The 14,606-nt window shown below is 41.9% G+C and overlaps 1 protein-coding gene across 2 annotated transcripts in view; it reads right to left on the bottom strand.

Moving 5' to 3' along the window:
- LOC126471481 (transmembrane protein 183-like) overlaps positions 1-14,606 on the bottom strand; it is a 279,480-nt gene that overhangs the window by 153,756 nt on the left and 111,118 nt on the right. For both annotated transcript variants that reach the window (XM_050099683.1, XM_050099684.1), the window contains exon 3: positions 11,662-11,757. In XM_050099683.1, the coding sequence (XP_049955640.1) occupies positions 11,662-11,757 (96 nt within the window). The remainder of the gene's footprint in view (positions 1-11,661; positions 11,758-14,606) is intronic.

The raw sequence follows: 14,606 nt of genomic DNA, 5'->3' as shown, positions 1-14,606 counted from the left end.
TTCGGCATTTCTTAAACAGGAGATTAGAAAACCGATGGATCGGTCGTGGTGGAGATCATGATCAGCAATTCATGTCATGGCCTCCACGCTCTGCCGGCTTAACCCCATGCGATTTCTTTCTGTGGGGTTATGTGAAAGATTCAGTGTTGAAACCTCCTCTACCAAGAAACGTGCCAGAACTGCGAGCTCGCATCAACAATGCTTTCGAACTCATTAACGGGGACATGCAGCGCCGAGTGTGGGAGGAACTTGATTATTGGCTTTATGTCTGCCGAATCACTAAAGGGGCACATATCGAACATTTGTGAATGCCTAAAAAAACTTTTTGAGTTTTTGTATGTGTGTGCAAAGCATTGTGAAAATATCTCAAATAATAAAGTTATTGTAAAGCTGTGAAATCGCTTCAATCATTTGTAATAACCCTGTATATTTGGAGATATAGGAAGATACAGCTGTCACTTTTCTACAGGACTCTATGTCCATAATCGCTTTCCCCAATTTCAGTATCTGTGGAATGTAATTTTTTATGTATTGTTCTTCAGGATTTCTTCTCAACATACAAAATTGTCCATTCGTACACAAAGTTCTGTCTGGCCCTAACAAAACCAGTCTGTCGCTTACTGGTCTTGGAAAATTAAATCTACAGTGATGATAACTCCCGTTCTTATAGCATGTTGTTGTTTGAGAGTGTATTTCAGCCCATTTAACTCATCATTTTCATTGCATAAAGAACATGAAACACTCCCGCTGACCAAATATCTGCCTTTTGGAGTGTAAAAATTTGGTTCATTTTCAATCCAGTATAACATATGTAACTATGGACTTTCACGATTCTGAAACTCGATCCTCTGCCTGTAATCTGTATGCCTTCCTTCTACATCTTTATCACTGTTCTACAAAAATCTCATGAAAGCATTAACATGTATCCCAAATTGTCAACTCAAAGTCACAGGCTGTTCATCTACCAATCACTTGGATTTTCCTGCAGCAATTACAAGTGCTTTCTGTAAATCAACCCAATTCAGATCACTACACCTCAAGGCAACGAACCACTTAGGAGCACCCATATTCTTAACCATGCCAATAAGGTCTGAACATGTACTTTGACAGTATGCATTTGATCTTCACATATTCCACATATTAAGGTGATTATTTTCAATCAATATTCTCCCTGACACATTCTTAAAACCACATCTAAATTTTGCTTAGTTCTAAAGAACTCCACAACAGATATGGCATAAAAAATATAATCATGGCTTCAAAAATGTGTATCAACTCCTATTATTCTAGCCTGACAGTAAATCTGTTGGTACAATTGGATGATATCAACTTTCCTTTAATCCATTCCTGCCATGAGGGAACAAGTGGAATCAAGATAATTCTTCTGCTCTTTATTCCACTCATACTTTCTAAAGTTAGTTCAGTTTTCTGCACAGCTGATTGATTGATTGAGAGGGATTATGGGACCAAACAGTGAGGTCAACAGTCCCGCAATTCCAAAGTGGATCACAGGAGAAAGGAGGACTGCTACAAGTGGGTGGATCCAGTCAGGAGAGTCAAATTATAAAACAATGATCATTAAACACACACAGTAAAGGCATAAAAGGCAAGAAAAAATCTAAAAACTGGAAAGGGGGGGAGCAGTCATGGGGTCACAGACCAAGAAGACTGTAAAAGAAGTCCCAACTACAACCAACCTGCCCCTGCTCCAAGACTAAAGTAGAGCCTTATATCTGGAAATAAAAAACACTTTCACAGATGAAACAGGACCAGTTCAACCATCCATGGATTGTCTGCTAATATTAAATTTAAGCAATCAGAAAGACTACACTTAACACGAAGGGCCGAAAGAGGGCGACATCCCACCAATAAGTGAGGTATCGTCAATCTGGCTCCGCAATCACATTGTGGGGATGGGTCATTATGTAGGAGAAAACAATGGCTGAGGTGGGTATCAGCAATGCGTAAACAGCATAAAATAGTGGCCTCCTTCCGAGAAGAGCGGAAGGCAGAGCACCAAACTGAAGTAGACTCCTTGACAATCTGGAGTTTATTACTATGAGTAGTAGCACTCCTAATGGCATTCCATTTTTGGGCAAAGAGAAATCTGATATAGATCCGTATATCTGCAGCTGGAATCATGAAAGGAAATAGGGTAAGTATCTGCTTCTCTAGCTAATCGGTCCCTGGGATGCCCACATGACTTGGGACACAGAGAAAGATGACTGAACAGGCAGCATGCTCAAGAGCAGAGAGAAGGTCATGGATACCAGACACCATAGGGTGACTAGAGTAGCATCGCTCGATAGCCTTCAGGCTGCTCATGGAGCAAATTAAAACACTGTGGAGGGAGGCCTGAGAAACAAAAAGGTGGACCCTGTGAATGGCTAGAAGCTCTGCTGTGAACAACCTACACGATCCCAGCAAAAAATGATGTTCGAAGCCAGTAGGAAATGTGAAAGTGTATCCCACCTTATCAATTGTCTTAGAACCATCAGTGTAAAAGATGGTAGCACCCTGGAACTCTGCAAGGATGGCACGTACAAGACACTGGTAAACCGTAGGAGTGACAGAGACCTTAGCACACTGGAACAGATTGGTGTTAATCTGTGGTCTAGGTACCACCCAACGGAGAGGCGGGGGGGAGGGGGGGGGGGGGGCGTGTAGGAGGAAATACACGGGGCGCATTCCAGTGAGTGGATACTGAAATCCCGACAGGGGAAAGTGAGACGGATTACAACTGGCAATCCCACCCATGGGCTATTATCAGGAGGGAGACATCTCTCGTTTGCAAAGAGGATGGCCAGGGAATCGGCAAATGGTGATTGCCTAAAAAACTAGAGTTCACCCCATCATATTTGTATAGGGGAAGTCCCTGTTTCTGCGAGGAGACTGTCAACGGGACTAGTGAGAAAGGCACCAATAGGCAAATGCACCCCATGATGGTGAACAGGATCAAGAATTTTCAGAGTGGAAGGAGCTGCTGAGCCATAAACCTGACTACCATAATCTAGTCTGGAGAAGACCAGAGCACGGTAAAGATGGAGAAGAGTGGAACCGTCTGCACCCCAAGATGTGTGGGCCAGAAGGTGAAGAGCATTAAGCTTCCGCATAAATGTAGTCTTTAGGTGGCGAATGTGAGCCAACCACGTCAGCTTGTTATCAAAAATAAGGAAGAGCCAGTGAGATAAAAACTTGCAGATAAAAATCTGAAGGGGACCACGGAAGCCCCAGTCATGGAGGGTAATTAAAATGTGATGGCACCAAGCCATGTCATACACCTTATGTAGGTCAACGAAGACCATGACAAGGTGCCAGCGGTGAGTAGAGGTCTGTTGGATGGCTGATTCCAATCGGAGTAAATGGTCTGTTGGAGATCACCCTGCCTGGAAACCACACTGATATGGGGATAAAAGGCCCAAGATTTGAGTACCCAACATAACCTGAAGCTGACCATCCTTTCGAGCAGTTTACAAAGTACATTCATCAGGCTACTTTGGGGTAGTTGTCTAGAGACGTTGGATTTTTCCCAGGCTTAACGACGGGGATAACTATACTGTCTTGTCATTGTGACAGAAAAGCACCCATGAGCCAAATGTGGTTGAAGACCCTGAGAAGCTATTGCCTCCGGGGAGCATCCAAGTGTTGGATCATCAGATTGTGGGTTGAATCCTGGGCTGGAGCTGACTCTTGTGAAGAGCTAAGAGCTTACACCAATTCCTATTCAGTGAAAGGTGCATTATAGTGCTCAATGTGGTGTGGGATGAAATACAGGGGGATCTGTTCAACTCTACGTAAATGCCACAAAGTGTGTCGCTAGGTGTTCTGCAAGGACCAATGGACCAGTGCACAGAGCACCATGGAGGTTCAGACCTCTGACAGCTGACTGTTGCTGACGGCCCAGAGGGCTACGGAGCTTGGACCAAACCTACAATAAAGAGGCACATGTCCCCAGGTAGGAAACATAGCACTCCCAGTATTCCTTTTTACTATGCTTAATAAGATAACGAGCCTTAGCACAGAGACGCTTAAAAGTGAGGTGGTTGGTCTGTGAAGGGTGTCGCTTAAATCGCTGCAGCGCCCATCGGCGGTCCTGAACAGTGACTGCAACATCCTCTGTCCACCAAGGTACCAGTCGATGACAAGGGGGACCTGTGGATAGGAGGACAGTAGTGTCTGCAGCACCACATTCCATGACCTTGGAGCTTTGTTCCTCAATTTGGTCTAACGAAACTTGACATGTAAATAAAAATAAAATAAATGAAGAATAGTGGCAGAGATGCCTTGCACAACTACATCAATGGAATGCGAGAGGGAGGTGTCAAAGTTCACAGCAGATGTATATAAAGGCCAACTGGCCCTGCGGCATGCCCAACATGGGAGCCTGTCTGCCTGCTGGCAGCAGGGGAATAGTAGTATCAGTGGAAAGTGGTCACTGTCACAAAAGTCATCATGGGATGGCCAATGTGGGCAAGCCACGAGGGCAGGGGAGGAGATCGTTAGATCGATAGCAGAGAAGGTGCCATGAGTGGCACTGAAGTGGGTAGGGGAACCACCATTGAGGAGACACAAATGGAGGTCCGCGATAAGTTTGTCAATTAGGATACCCCTACCCACTGAAGTGACACTTCCCCACAGAAACGGGGGCGAGAGTTGCTGGATTAAGATAAACAGTACAATGTAAGGAAGTGGCCTACCTGAAGGGAGGTTGACACTGCAAGTGGTGATTGTCAGAATCATTTACACTCTAACCACTATCACTTCCAAGTTGGTCTACATCTAAATCTACATGCTCATTCAGCAATTCTCAGTTAAGTGTCTGGCAGAGGGTTCATCAAACCATTTTCATACTACTCTACCATTCCATTCTCAAATGGCGTGTGGGAAAAAGGAACACCTAAATCTTTCCGTTCGAGCTCTGATTTCTCTTATTATGATGATCATTTGTCCCTACGTAGGTGCGTGTCATCAAAATATTTTCGCATTCGGAAGAGAAAGTTGGTGATTGAAATTTCGTAAATAGATCCCACCGCAAAGAAAACCGCCTTTGTTTCAGTGACTGCCACCCCAAATCGCGTATCATATCAGTGACACTCTCACCCATATTGCACGATAACATGAAATCATCTGCCCTCTTTTGCACATTTTCGATGTCCTCCGTCAATCCTACCTAGTAAGGATCCCAAACCACGCAGCAATATTCCAGCAGAGGAGGGACAAGTGTAATGAAGACTGTCTCTTTAGTGGGTTTGTCACATCTTCTAAGTGTTCTGCCAACAAAGCGCAGTCTTTGTTTCGCCTTCCCCACAATATTATCTATGTGGTGTTTCCAATTTAAATTCCTCGTAATTGTAATTCCTAGGTATTTAGTCGAATTGATAGCCCTTAGATTTGTGAGATTTATCATATACCCAAAATTTACCAGATTTCTTTTAGTACCCATGTGGATGACCTCGCACTTTTCTTTGTTTAGTGCCAATTGCCACTTTTCGCACCATCCAGAAATTCCCTCTAGATCATTTTGTAATTGGAATTGATCGTCTGATGATTTTACTAGACGGTAAATTACAGCATCATCTGCAAACAATCTAAGGGGGCTGTTCAGATTATCACCTAGATCATCTATGTAAATCAGGAACAGAAGAGGGCCTATGACACTACCTTGCGGAACACCAGATATCACTTCTGTTCTGCTCAATGATTTACCATCTATCACTACAAACTGTGACCACTCTGAGAGGAAATCATGAATCCAGTCACACAACTGAGACAATACTCCATATGCACGCAATTTGATTAATAGTCGGTTGTGAGGAACGGTATCAAAAGCTTTATGGAAATCTAGGAATATGGAATCGATCCAAGATCCCTTGTCGACAGCACTCATTACTTCATGGGAATAAAGTAGGGGGATCCAGTCACTAATGAAATTTGAGAGAACCAAAGTGCAGACCCTACCAGATGCTACCCCGAGGCCAACAAGCTTCCGACAGAATACACAATAACCACGAAATGTTGGAGAGTGGTCATCAGAGAAACGTGTTTCTTGAAGAACAAGACAGAATGCAGAATAGGAGAAGACAAGACGTTGCATTACCGGTAGGTGACAATAGTATCCATTACAATTCCTCTGGATGATCGGAGACAAGAGTCCAACGTAGACATGAAGAAGCCGAGGACGAGATCAGGTCACTCGGTCAGTAGTCATCACCAACAAGGATGGAGTAATATCCATAAATAAGATGTCAGAGTCAGAGTCGAAGGGGAAGATGGCACCTTGAGGGACACCGGGGGACACCTTGTCTTGAGATTTATGTTTCTTCTTCTTCTTCTTCTTCTTCCCTTTCTGAGATGGAGGAGGGCACGCCACAGGGTTAGTACAGGATTCTACAAGATCTGGAACTGAAACAGAGTGGGTGATCTTGGGGCACACCGATGGTGCGCCTCATGGTCGAGTGGTGGTAGGAGTCTTCTGGCCTAAGAGACGCTGGAGAGAGGTGTCCCAGGAGGGCACCTGATCACCAGCAGATGCCGAAAAAGGGGGCCACTTATTCGGCCAGGGAGGGGGGGGGGGGGGGGGCGGCTACCTGACGGGAGGTCGTATGAACTGCATGGGAGAGGGAGGGGGGGGAGAGGGACGGGGCTGTGGAAAAGGTGAGGAAGGAGGAAATGAAGTAACAGGGGCAAAAGTTGAAGATAGTGACATGGGATGGAGTCTCTCATACTTCTGGTGAGCCTCAGCATAAGACAGGCAATCCAGGGACTTCTGTTGTTGGATCATCTTTTCTCTCTTGTAAGCTGGGCTATCCAGCAAGTGAGGGGAGTGGCTGTCAGCACAAATGACACACGCAGGTGGCGGAACACAGGGGCTTCCCTCATGGAGTGGGTGACCACAGTCACCACACAAAGGGTCCACCGTACAATGGGAAGACATATGCCGAAAATGCAAGCACTGAAAGCACCACATAGGTGGAGCTATGTACGGCTTCATGTCACGTCTGTAGCACATAACCTTGACCTTCTCTGGGAGGGTATCCCCTCCGAATGCCAGAGTGAAGGTGCTGCAATAGCTCGGCGCCCCGTGTGCACCACGCACGAACTCGCGAAAGAACCGTGAGCCCCCTGGAGTGTCTACACAGCTGATGAACTGGCAACTGAGTAGAGATATTACTGTTGATAACAGTGATTAATTCAGGAACAGGTTAGCCTACAACACGTAAAACCGATGAGGTAATAACAATATTGTCACTGCTCAAGGCACTGGATGATTCTGAAGACCAGTTTGTATTTCTTACAATGTCACTGTTATTTCCTGGTTCACTTAGATTTTGATTTAATGGACGTGCAACAGGTGTAATTTTTGTAACACTGTATTCATCATCATCATCATCATCATCATCATCATCATCATCCTCTCATTTTGCCGTCATTTGGGTATATTTGATTTTAAAACTATCCACAACAATGTAATATCGGTCAAAGATATCAAGCAAGCTCCACCATCCTGAGCTACACAATCTTTTGGTCCTCTAGAGCGAGAGTCGAACAAGTAATATAAATTATCAGTTTTCTAGACTGCCACTGATAGGCCATTACATGTAACAATAGCTCCCTGATCAGCACCAGAATCTGTAAAGAACTCCAATAAGCCAGTCTTTAGATTTGGAAATCCACCATCTTGATTATTAATGCTCAGATGGCCGCAAATCTATGATAATGGTGAACTTGTATTAAACATGAATGATTTAATACATCACAATTAACTTTTAACTCTTGAGCACATCACTATTATACATTAGCCTCAGTCAAACACAGAACTCTTCGAGACTGTATGCTATTTCAGTACAATTGGTGGTAACCGGAAATTAAAGTTGAATCTTTTATATCCGAAGACCATGTCTCCGTTTGTTTAATTTTTGTAACTGGAATAGCTATGGCAGTGTTTGCAGTACACTGCTTACTTCAAGAAAAATCATGAAATTTACTATGACTTTGATGAAATGAGCCTCTCAGTACATGCCGATTGTTACCCATAACTTGGAAACATTTGTGTCTTCCTGTTGTATTATGTCATTTTGTAGAATATGGAAAATTCTGTTAACATTCTAATTATCATTATTAAAGTTTATTGTAACATTATTAGTGATAATTCAATCTAATGCAGTTCAAATGTTTTCAATATTTACAGAAAAACAATGCAATCTTCAAACTGACTCCAACTGTTCACAATCAATCACTAGACCAGCATTACTTATTTGTAGAAGAAGCTGCTCAGATGTTTCTTCAACATCCTGCCCATCAAATACAGTTTGACCATGGAAACCATGTTATCCAAAGTGACCACTGAGGTTTAACCATTTTTACAAACTCAATTATCCTACGTAATAAATGTATTTCTGCATTGAATAATGGCTGTATTTCTGCAAGAATTTCATCTAATGACATGCCATTCCAGTAAGCCTGGATAGGTGTTGTTCCACTATGAAGCGTTCTGGCACTTTGGTAACAGGTCGAGTTAACATCAACTTGATTCATTAATTCATTTGGTAGTATATTTCCTGGTAAATAGCCTACTATAAGTTTACAATTGCAAAGTTTTTCACACAACAAACAAACTGTATGAGCAAATGTGTGTACAGAATTGGCAAAATCTATCCTGTATTTGGCTCTAGACTGAGCCATAGACTTGGCATTTCTGGCTTGCCTTGCCAAATGTTCTTTGGGAATCTCATTCAATATAGTCCAAACTGTAGCCTTTACTTCCCTGGCATTCCTAGAACAACACTGCTGTGGTATTTCATTTACACGAGATGCAGCAGTAGACTATGCATTTCTGGTACATCTTGCAGAACTTTGCTCAGGAGTCTCTATTAATACAGACTGAGCCACAGTTTCTGCATCCTTGCCAAGCCTGAAGGAATGTCGGTCTGGAGTTCCATTAGACTGTGAAATACTGGTACATACAGCATTTGTTTAATGTAAACTAGTTGCTTTTGATCTCTGCAAAGTCTTAGTCACCATATCTCCCTCTAAACAATGTGGCCAGTCTTGCAAATTTCCTTGATAGCACATTCCAACCTGACAAGTAGCTTGTGATATCAAAGACCAATATCTTTCTGGAGTTTTCTCTTCTGGATGTGTTAATCTGCGCCTTTTGGCTTCATTTTGAGCTCATAGTTTTTTTTTTCCCCATTCCCATTTTAATGCTGTGGAGTGATTAGAAGTAACACCTAAAAACAATGACATAACATTAGATAATTATTACCTTTCACAATATTTTATTAACATACATAAATCTAGAACTTATTATTATACAAATGCACAACATATTTTTAACTTGAGTTTAACAAAAGAAAATCAGTATGTTTCATGAGACTTCTATTAATATTAGTGTCGAACACTTTCAGAGGTGGTAAGTCCAATAAACATGGGTTCAGAAATGCATACTTTCTGTAATAAACCTGTGTTTACAGGAGGTGTTCAACATGATGTCCATTCATGAAAATGCTTCTGCCCTCTGCCATAAGAAATGATGCACCCTTTGCAGTATATCCAGTTGTTGGTGTACCTGCTGGCATGTATTGAAGACGTGACCCTGTAGTGTCCACACACCGGTAATTGGTGTGGTGCTGACCAATCCCTTCATGTGTCCCCGTAACCAAAAGTCTTGGGAATTGAGCTCTGAGCAATGAGTAACCCCCCCCCCCCCCTCCAAACCCATCCAGTATTCGCGCACATTGTGATGAAAGCATGTTGGTGCGACATCATGCATGAACCCCATCTGTATTCATTGGTGCAATGGCACAGCCTCCAGCAAGGTAGGCAATACATAAGTCCAAATAATGCGCTCCAGTTAAACTTTCTGGCACCACATATGGCTCTATTAATCTATCGACAAGTACACCTGCCCATACATTGATTGAGAATTGGTGTTAAAGCCCTCTTTCCTGAGTTACTTGGGGATTTACATCTGCCCATACATGCTGGTTATGGAAATTCACAACACCATGTCTTGTGAGCCCTGCCTCATCAGTAAATAAAATTATGGACATGAACAGTGGATCTGCAGCACACTTCTGCAACAGCCACTGGCTGAACTGCCGTCCGCCATGATGGTCATGTGGCTTTAAGGCCTGAACGAACTGTAGTTTATATGGGTACAGCAATTTTTCATGAAGAAATCTCTCCTCCCCCCCCCCCCCCCCCCCAGATTGAGATACACATTCTGCTGATATTACTCGTACACTGGTTCCAGGGGTTTCTTCCATTCAATGTGGCACACACTCCTCCATGTCAGGCACGCAGACTGTACGGGGCCTTCCACTGTCAGCTGTGGATATTTTTAAGCATAGAGTGCATGGGCTCGCAGGCTCCTTCCTTTTGAAAAACCATAGCAGAATATCATATCAGCCATTTCCCTTGTAGAGTACTTGGCTTCCATTGCTAACAAGTGGTGAAGTGGAGAAAATGTACATGTACTACACCATTTGCACGTACAAACAGCGCAATAACAGTAAACAAGTAAGGGAATCTGGGTTTGGAAGAAGGTGAAACACCATGATATATACCCAGGATTGTCATTAATGTACAATAAGGCACACAAACACGACAAAAACTAACGCAGCCTACAACAAGACTTGAACCACACAACTGACCACATAATTGTACATTGAGTACTGTGAATAAGACGACATAATAACCTGCCGAAACATCTGATGGAGCACCAATGCAACAACTGTGATAACATCTGCAACCAATCTTCACACAGCTCTTTCTACACAAAAGTGTTTACCTCTGAAAGTATGTGTTTCTGGACCCATGTTCATTGGACTTCTTTTTCTTCTTTCAATGAGTACTACCACTGCTCAAAATTCACTGCACAGTACAGATATTAATCAGTAATAACACCAGGTATGTTATTACAGAACTCTTACACTAAATATACGAAATTATCATCTCAGTTTTATTAAATTATTATAAATGAAACTTTTTAACTTAGGAAGAGTAAATTAATCTGGCCAAAAATTTACACTAGGAAATTAAAACTAGTAAGCTGTTCATGATCAATCACTAATTGCATACTGAACTGAATTTAATCATATTTATGTACAAAATATCAAAGAAAACAAAAATGTCAGGTTGAAAGTCAAAACCACATGTCTGTCATTGCAACTGTAATAATATTTATGAAAATAAATCTATTGTCAGAATATGCACAATTTTGGTGATCAAGATTTCGCGCTGCAATTTTGTTTTGCACCCCAAAAAGCATTTGTATAAATGTGGCAACAGATTGTCAATTATACTGTATCTACTAGCAAAATAGGATATTTAAAAAAACTTAAAAATTAAAAACCAACAAAAAACCTCCAATGTACTTTAAGTTTAATGTTAGTAGTAATAGTCTGATCCAAGCATTGTCAAGTTAACAGCAGCTATCCTTTCTATAACAGCATACTGTCATTATTAATGTGTGTAATCCTTTTCTGTCCTATTATAAATGATAAAAACGTCAGAGATTCGTGAAAAGTAGAACCTCCCAGGAGAAGTTGCAGATAACAGCATCCAGTACAAGAAGAGAATAAGCATTTTGTTAATTTTCACAAAATGCAGTAACACTGAAGACTGGCAAACAGACATACACTTAGAAAATGAACTTACCAAGACCCACAGTTTCCTCAGTTTTTTTTAACTCTTGCAGGCTACTGACTGGTGACACACTCACTCCATCTGACTTCTCTATCCCCAATGACAAATCTGAAATAAAGAGAGAAAAACTACAGGTAAGTTAACTACCTTCTGCACACAGAATTAAAGTCCAGGAGTTCTTTAGACACTTTCAGTCAGTCTCACAGATCATCATACCGTTTCAATAGTTTAATTTCAGGTAAGTGCCGTTGCACCTATTTCTGGTGCCACACTGAGATACCAAAATACTAGTGTGGTCAACATAGCCCAGCTGTGATGATAAACAGAACTTGATTAACAAGCAGTTAGTTTCACAATTGTGCTCACCATTAAAACACAAAAAAAATTTGAATAGAGAATTTTTATGAGCCGTTATCACGGGAGCCTGAAAACATTGCCACAGAAACTTGTGCAAGCACGATCATTATACTGGTAGTTGTGCAGTACACAATTAATAATTTCATATAACAGTAACTGGCTAGAGTCCATGCAGCTGCAGGATTAAAGCACACACTGAGTATCTAATGTGGCTGCATCACATGCTTGTGGCACTGTTTGCATGCCTGCAGGGCATTGCATCTCTTGAACAGCAGGTTCACTCTGAAACACTATCAGGGCCAATATGCTGTGATATTAGATCCTTCCCCTTTTACCCAGGATGCAGGTCCAATAATGCCCTGGGTCGTGACATGAGAGGTGGGCTGGGGAAACCTGGCTGCTGGACCATCTACTCCTAGTTACTGCAGTGTAACAGTGTTGGGATTGGCCAGTGGTGTCAGTGCAGATAACTCCAGCCAGCCTGCTGGCTGCAGAGAGAGTCTTACACCTGACTGGTACGGCGGGCACAGAGTAGCCTGTTAGGTGGTGAAGGATTGACCTTCTAGGGGACCCATATCTCCATGAATGACCCCAAAGCCTTTTCTGACCTATGATCAGCCTTAGGGCATACCAGTGATATGACCAGAGCATGGGCACAGGTGGTGCACCTACTATAACGTGGGGTTACAGAAGGTTCCAGGTTTCGACCTGTGGGATATTTGATCATCTAAATCTGTCTTTGCAAGCAAACTGGTTGCCACTGTTTGAGCTCAAACATTCAGCTAGACCCCTGTTTTTCCTTTGGGTAGCATTTCCCCTTCTCTAGACACCTTGACACTGATGTATTCTCATCTTCAGAAATAAACCTCTAAATGGTTTACTTTTTACGGGTTACGACACTGTTCAGCATCCGCACCCTTCATGTCCAGATGCCCACTCCTGAACAGCTGGTGTCTTTATTACACAGTGTCTCTAAAGGTGGACCCCAATTGTCAAAGGTGAATCTTGATCTTCTAAATCTGCACCAAAATAGGCATATTTTCATACATGTGTGTGTGTGTGTGTGTGTGTGTGTGTGTGTGTGTGTGTGTGTGTGTGTGTGTGTGTGTCAGAGAGAGAGAGAGAGAGAGAGAGAGAGAGAGAGAGAGAGTGCACACATGTGCTACTGCAGTTTCATACTGAGTGAAGGTCATTTAATAACTGATACTGACATTTCTGTGTAATATGTAACTAGGAGTTTAGCAACATTGAAAGGGTTAGTACAAATGATTTACTAAAATTTCCAGGAATGGCTGCTGGAAAAGAGTGGCCATTGATATTCCATAGTTTCACTCATGCTAGAATCTAGTGTACGTGTGGTTATTGAAGTAATATAGTATTCCCAACATCCTTTTTTCTTCGTTTCATTATATAACATGCCTTCATTCTCAGACATTTCACTGACATTAGGTTAGCAGTGGAGGGGTGCGTCTTTTATTGTCATAATCCTCTTCTCTCTTTGATGATTTCAGCTATTACTATACAGCACCACGCAACTGACTTGCATCTACAATAAGGGTGCTGTATTGTTCACTACTTGAATAATTAGGTTCATTGTGTCTTGAACCGAGAAGTATATCAGTGAGACAGTGCAAGGTGATTTGAGATTCCGGGCTGTATGCCTACCAACGGGCTCCTCACAAGGACCAACATGGTAAGTCCTCATTAGTTCATAATTACGTAACAGTCATTGTTGCATACATTGCTGTCGACATGCCATTTGTATCAGTGGTGTAAAGTATAGGACTGCAGAGTGTAGGTCGATTACCATAGCTGTTGGGGTGCTCCTATCCTTTAGGCAGATATCTAGTTCTGTGAATAATCTGCTAGTTTTCGTCTACTATCCATGATTGCACTGACCCACAAATAGTTGTGGCTGTTGGAATCACCCAATAGGATAACATGGGAGAGATAGATTGAATCTGCTGCTGTTCACTGTTATCTACTCACCATAGGTGGTAGATCATACCCATGAACAAACACCACTCCATGATTTTTACATTAATTCAGTTTTTTTTAAGTGATAATTTTTTGCTGCAGTGTGATGGTAATTGATTAACTGTGATTCTTCCAACGCAATACATAAAAAAGGCTAGGCTGACATCAGCTGTTTAATTACAGTGACTTGGCAATAGTAAACATTAAAATGCAATTCCATTAGTGCTAACAAGATGAAGCCCTCTGACACAGGCAACTGATTCACCTTATATTTAGTAGGTCACTTGTGTACAATCTAAAATGAATGACTCATCGATATTTTGGTTCAACAAGCCCCCATTTTTGAGAAAATCCCAGGATTTAATGATGCACAATTGACTGAGAAATGACTGAATTAATAGATAATTGAAAACTGAGTATTTTTCAATATCATATATGGGGTCAGAAAATGCATATTTCCCTAGTGCAATCATTTTTTCACTTGTATTTTTTCCTGATTTGAAATGGATAATACCTTATTAACCCCTACTACTGTAGGGGTTAATGATTTAAGTAAATCCACGAGGAAAAATAACAAGGTAGGCAAATAAATTTCTCAAATGACTTCGATTAGTAAAGAATTT

The sequence above is a fragment of the Schistocerca serialis genome, chromosome 3 (assembly GCF_023864345.2).
Source record: "Schistocerca serialis cubense isolate TAMUIC-IGC-003099 chromosome 3, iqSchSeri2.2, whole genome shotgun sequence".
Classification (NCBI taxonomy): domain Eukaryota; kingdom Metazoa; phylum Arthropoda; class Insecta; order Orthoptera; family Acrididae; genus Schistocerca; species Schistocerca serialis.
Note: the sequence above shows the minus strand (reverse complement) of the source record. Positions and strands in the feature narration are given on the sequence as shown.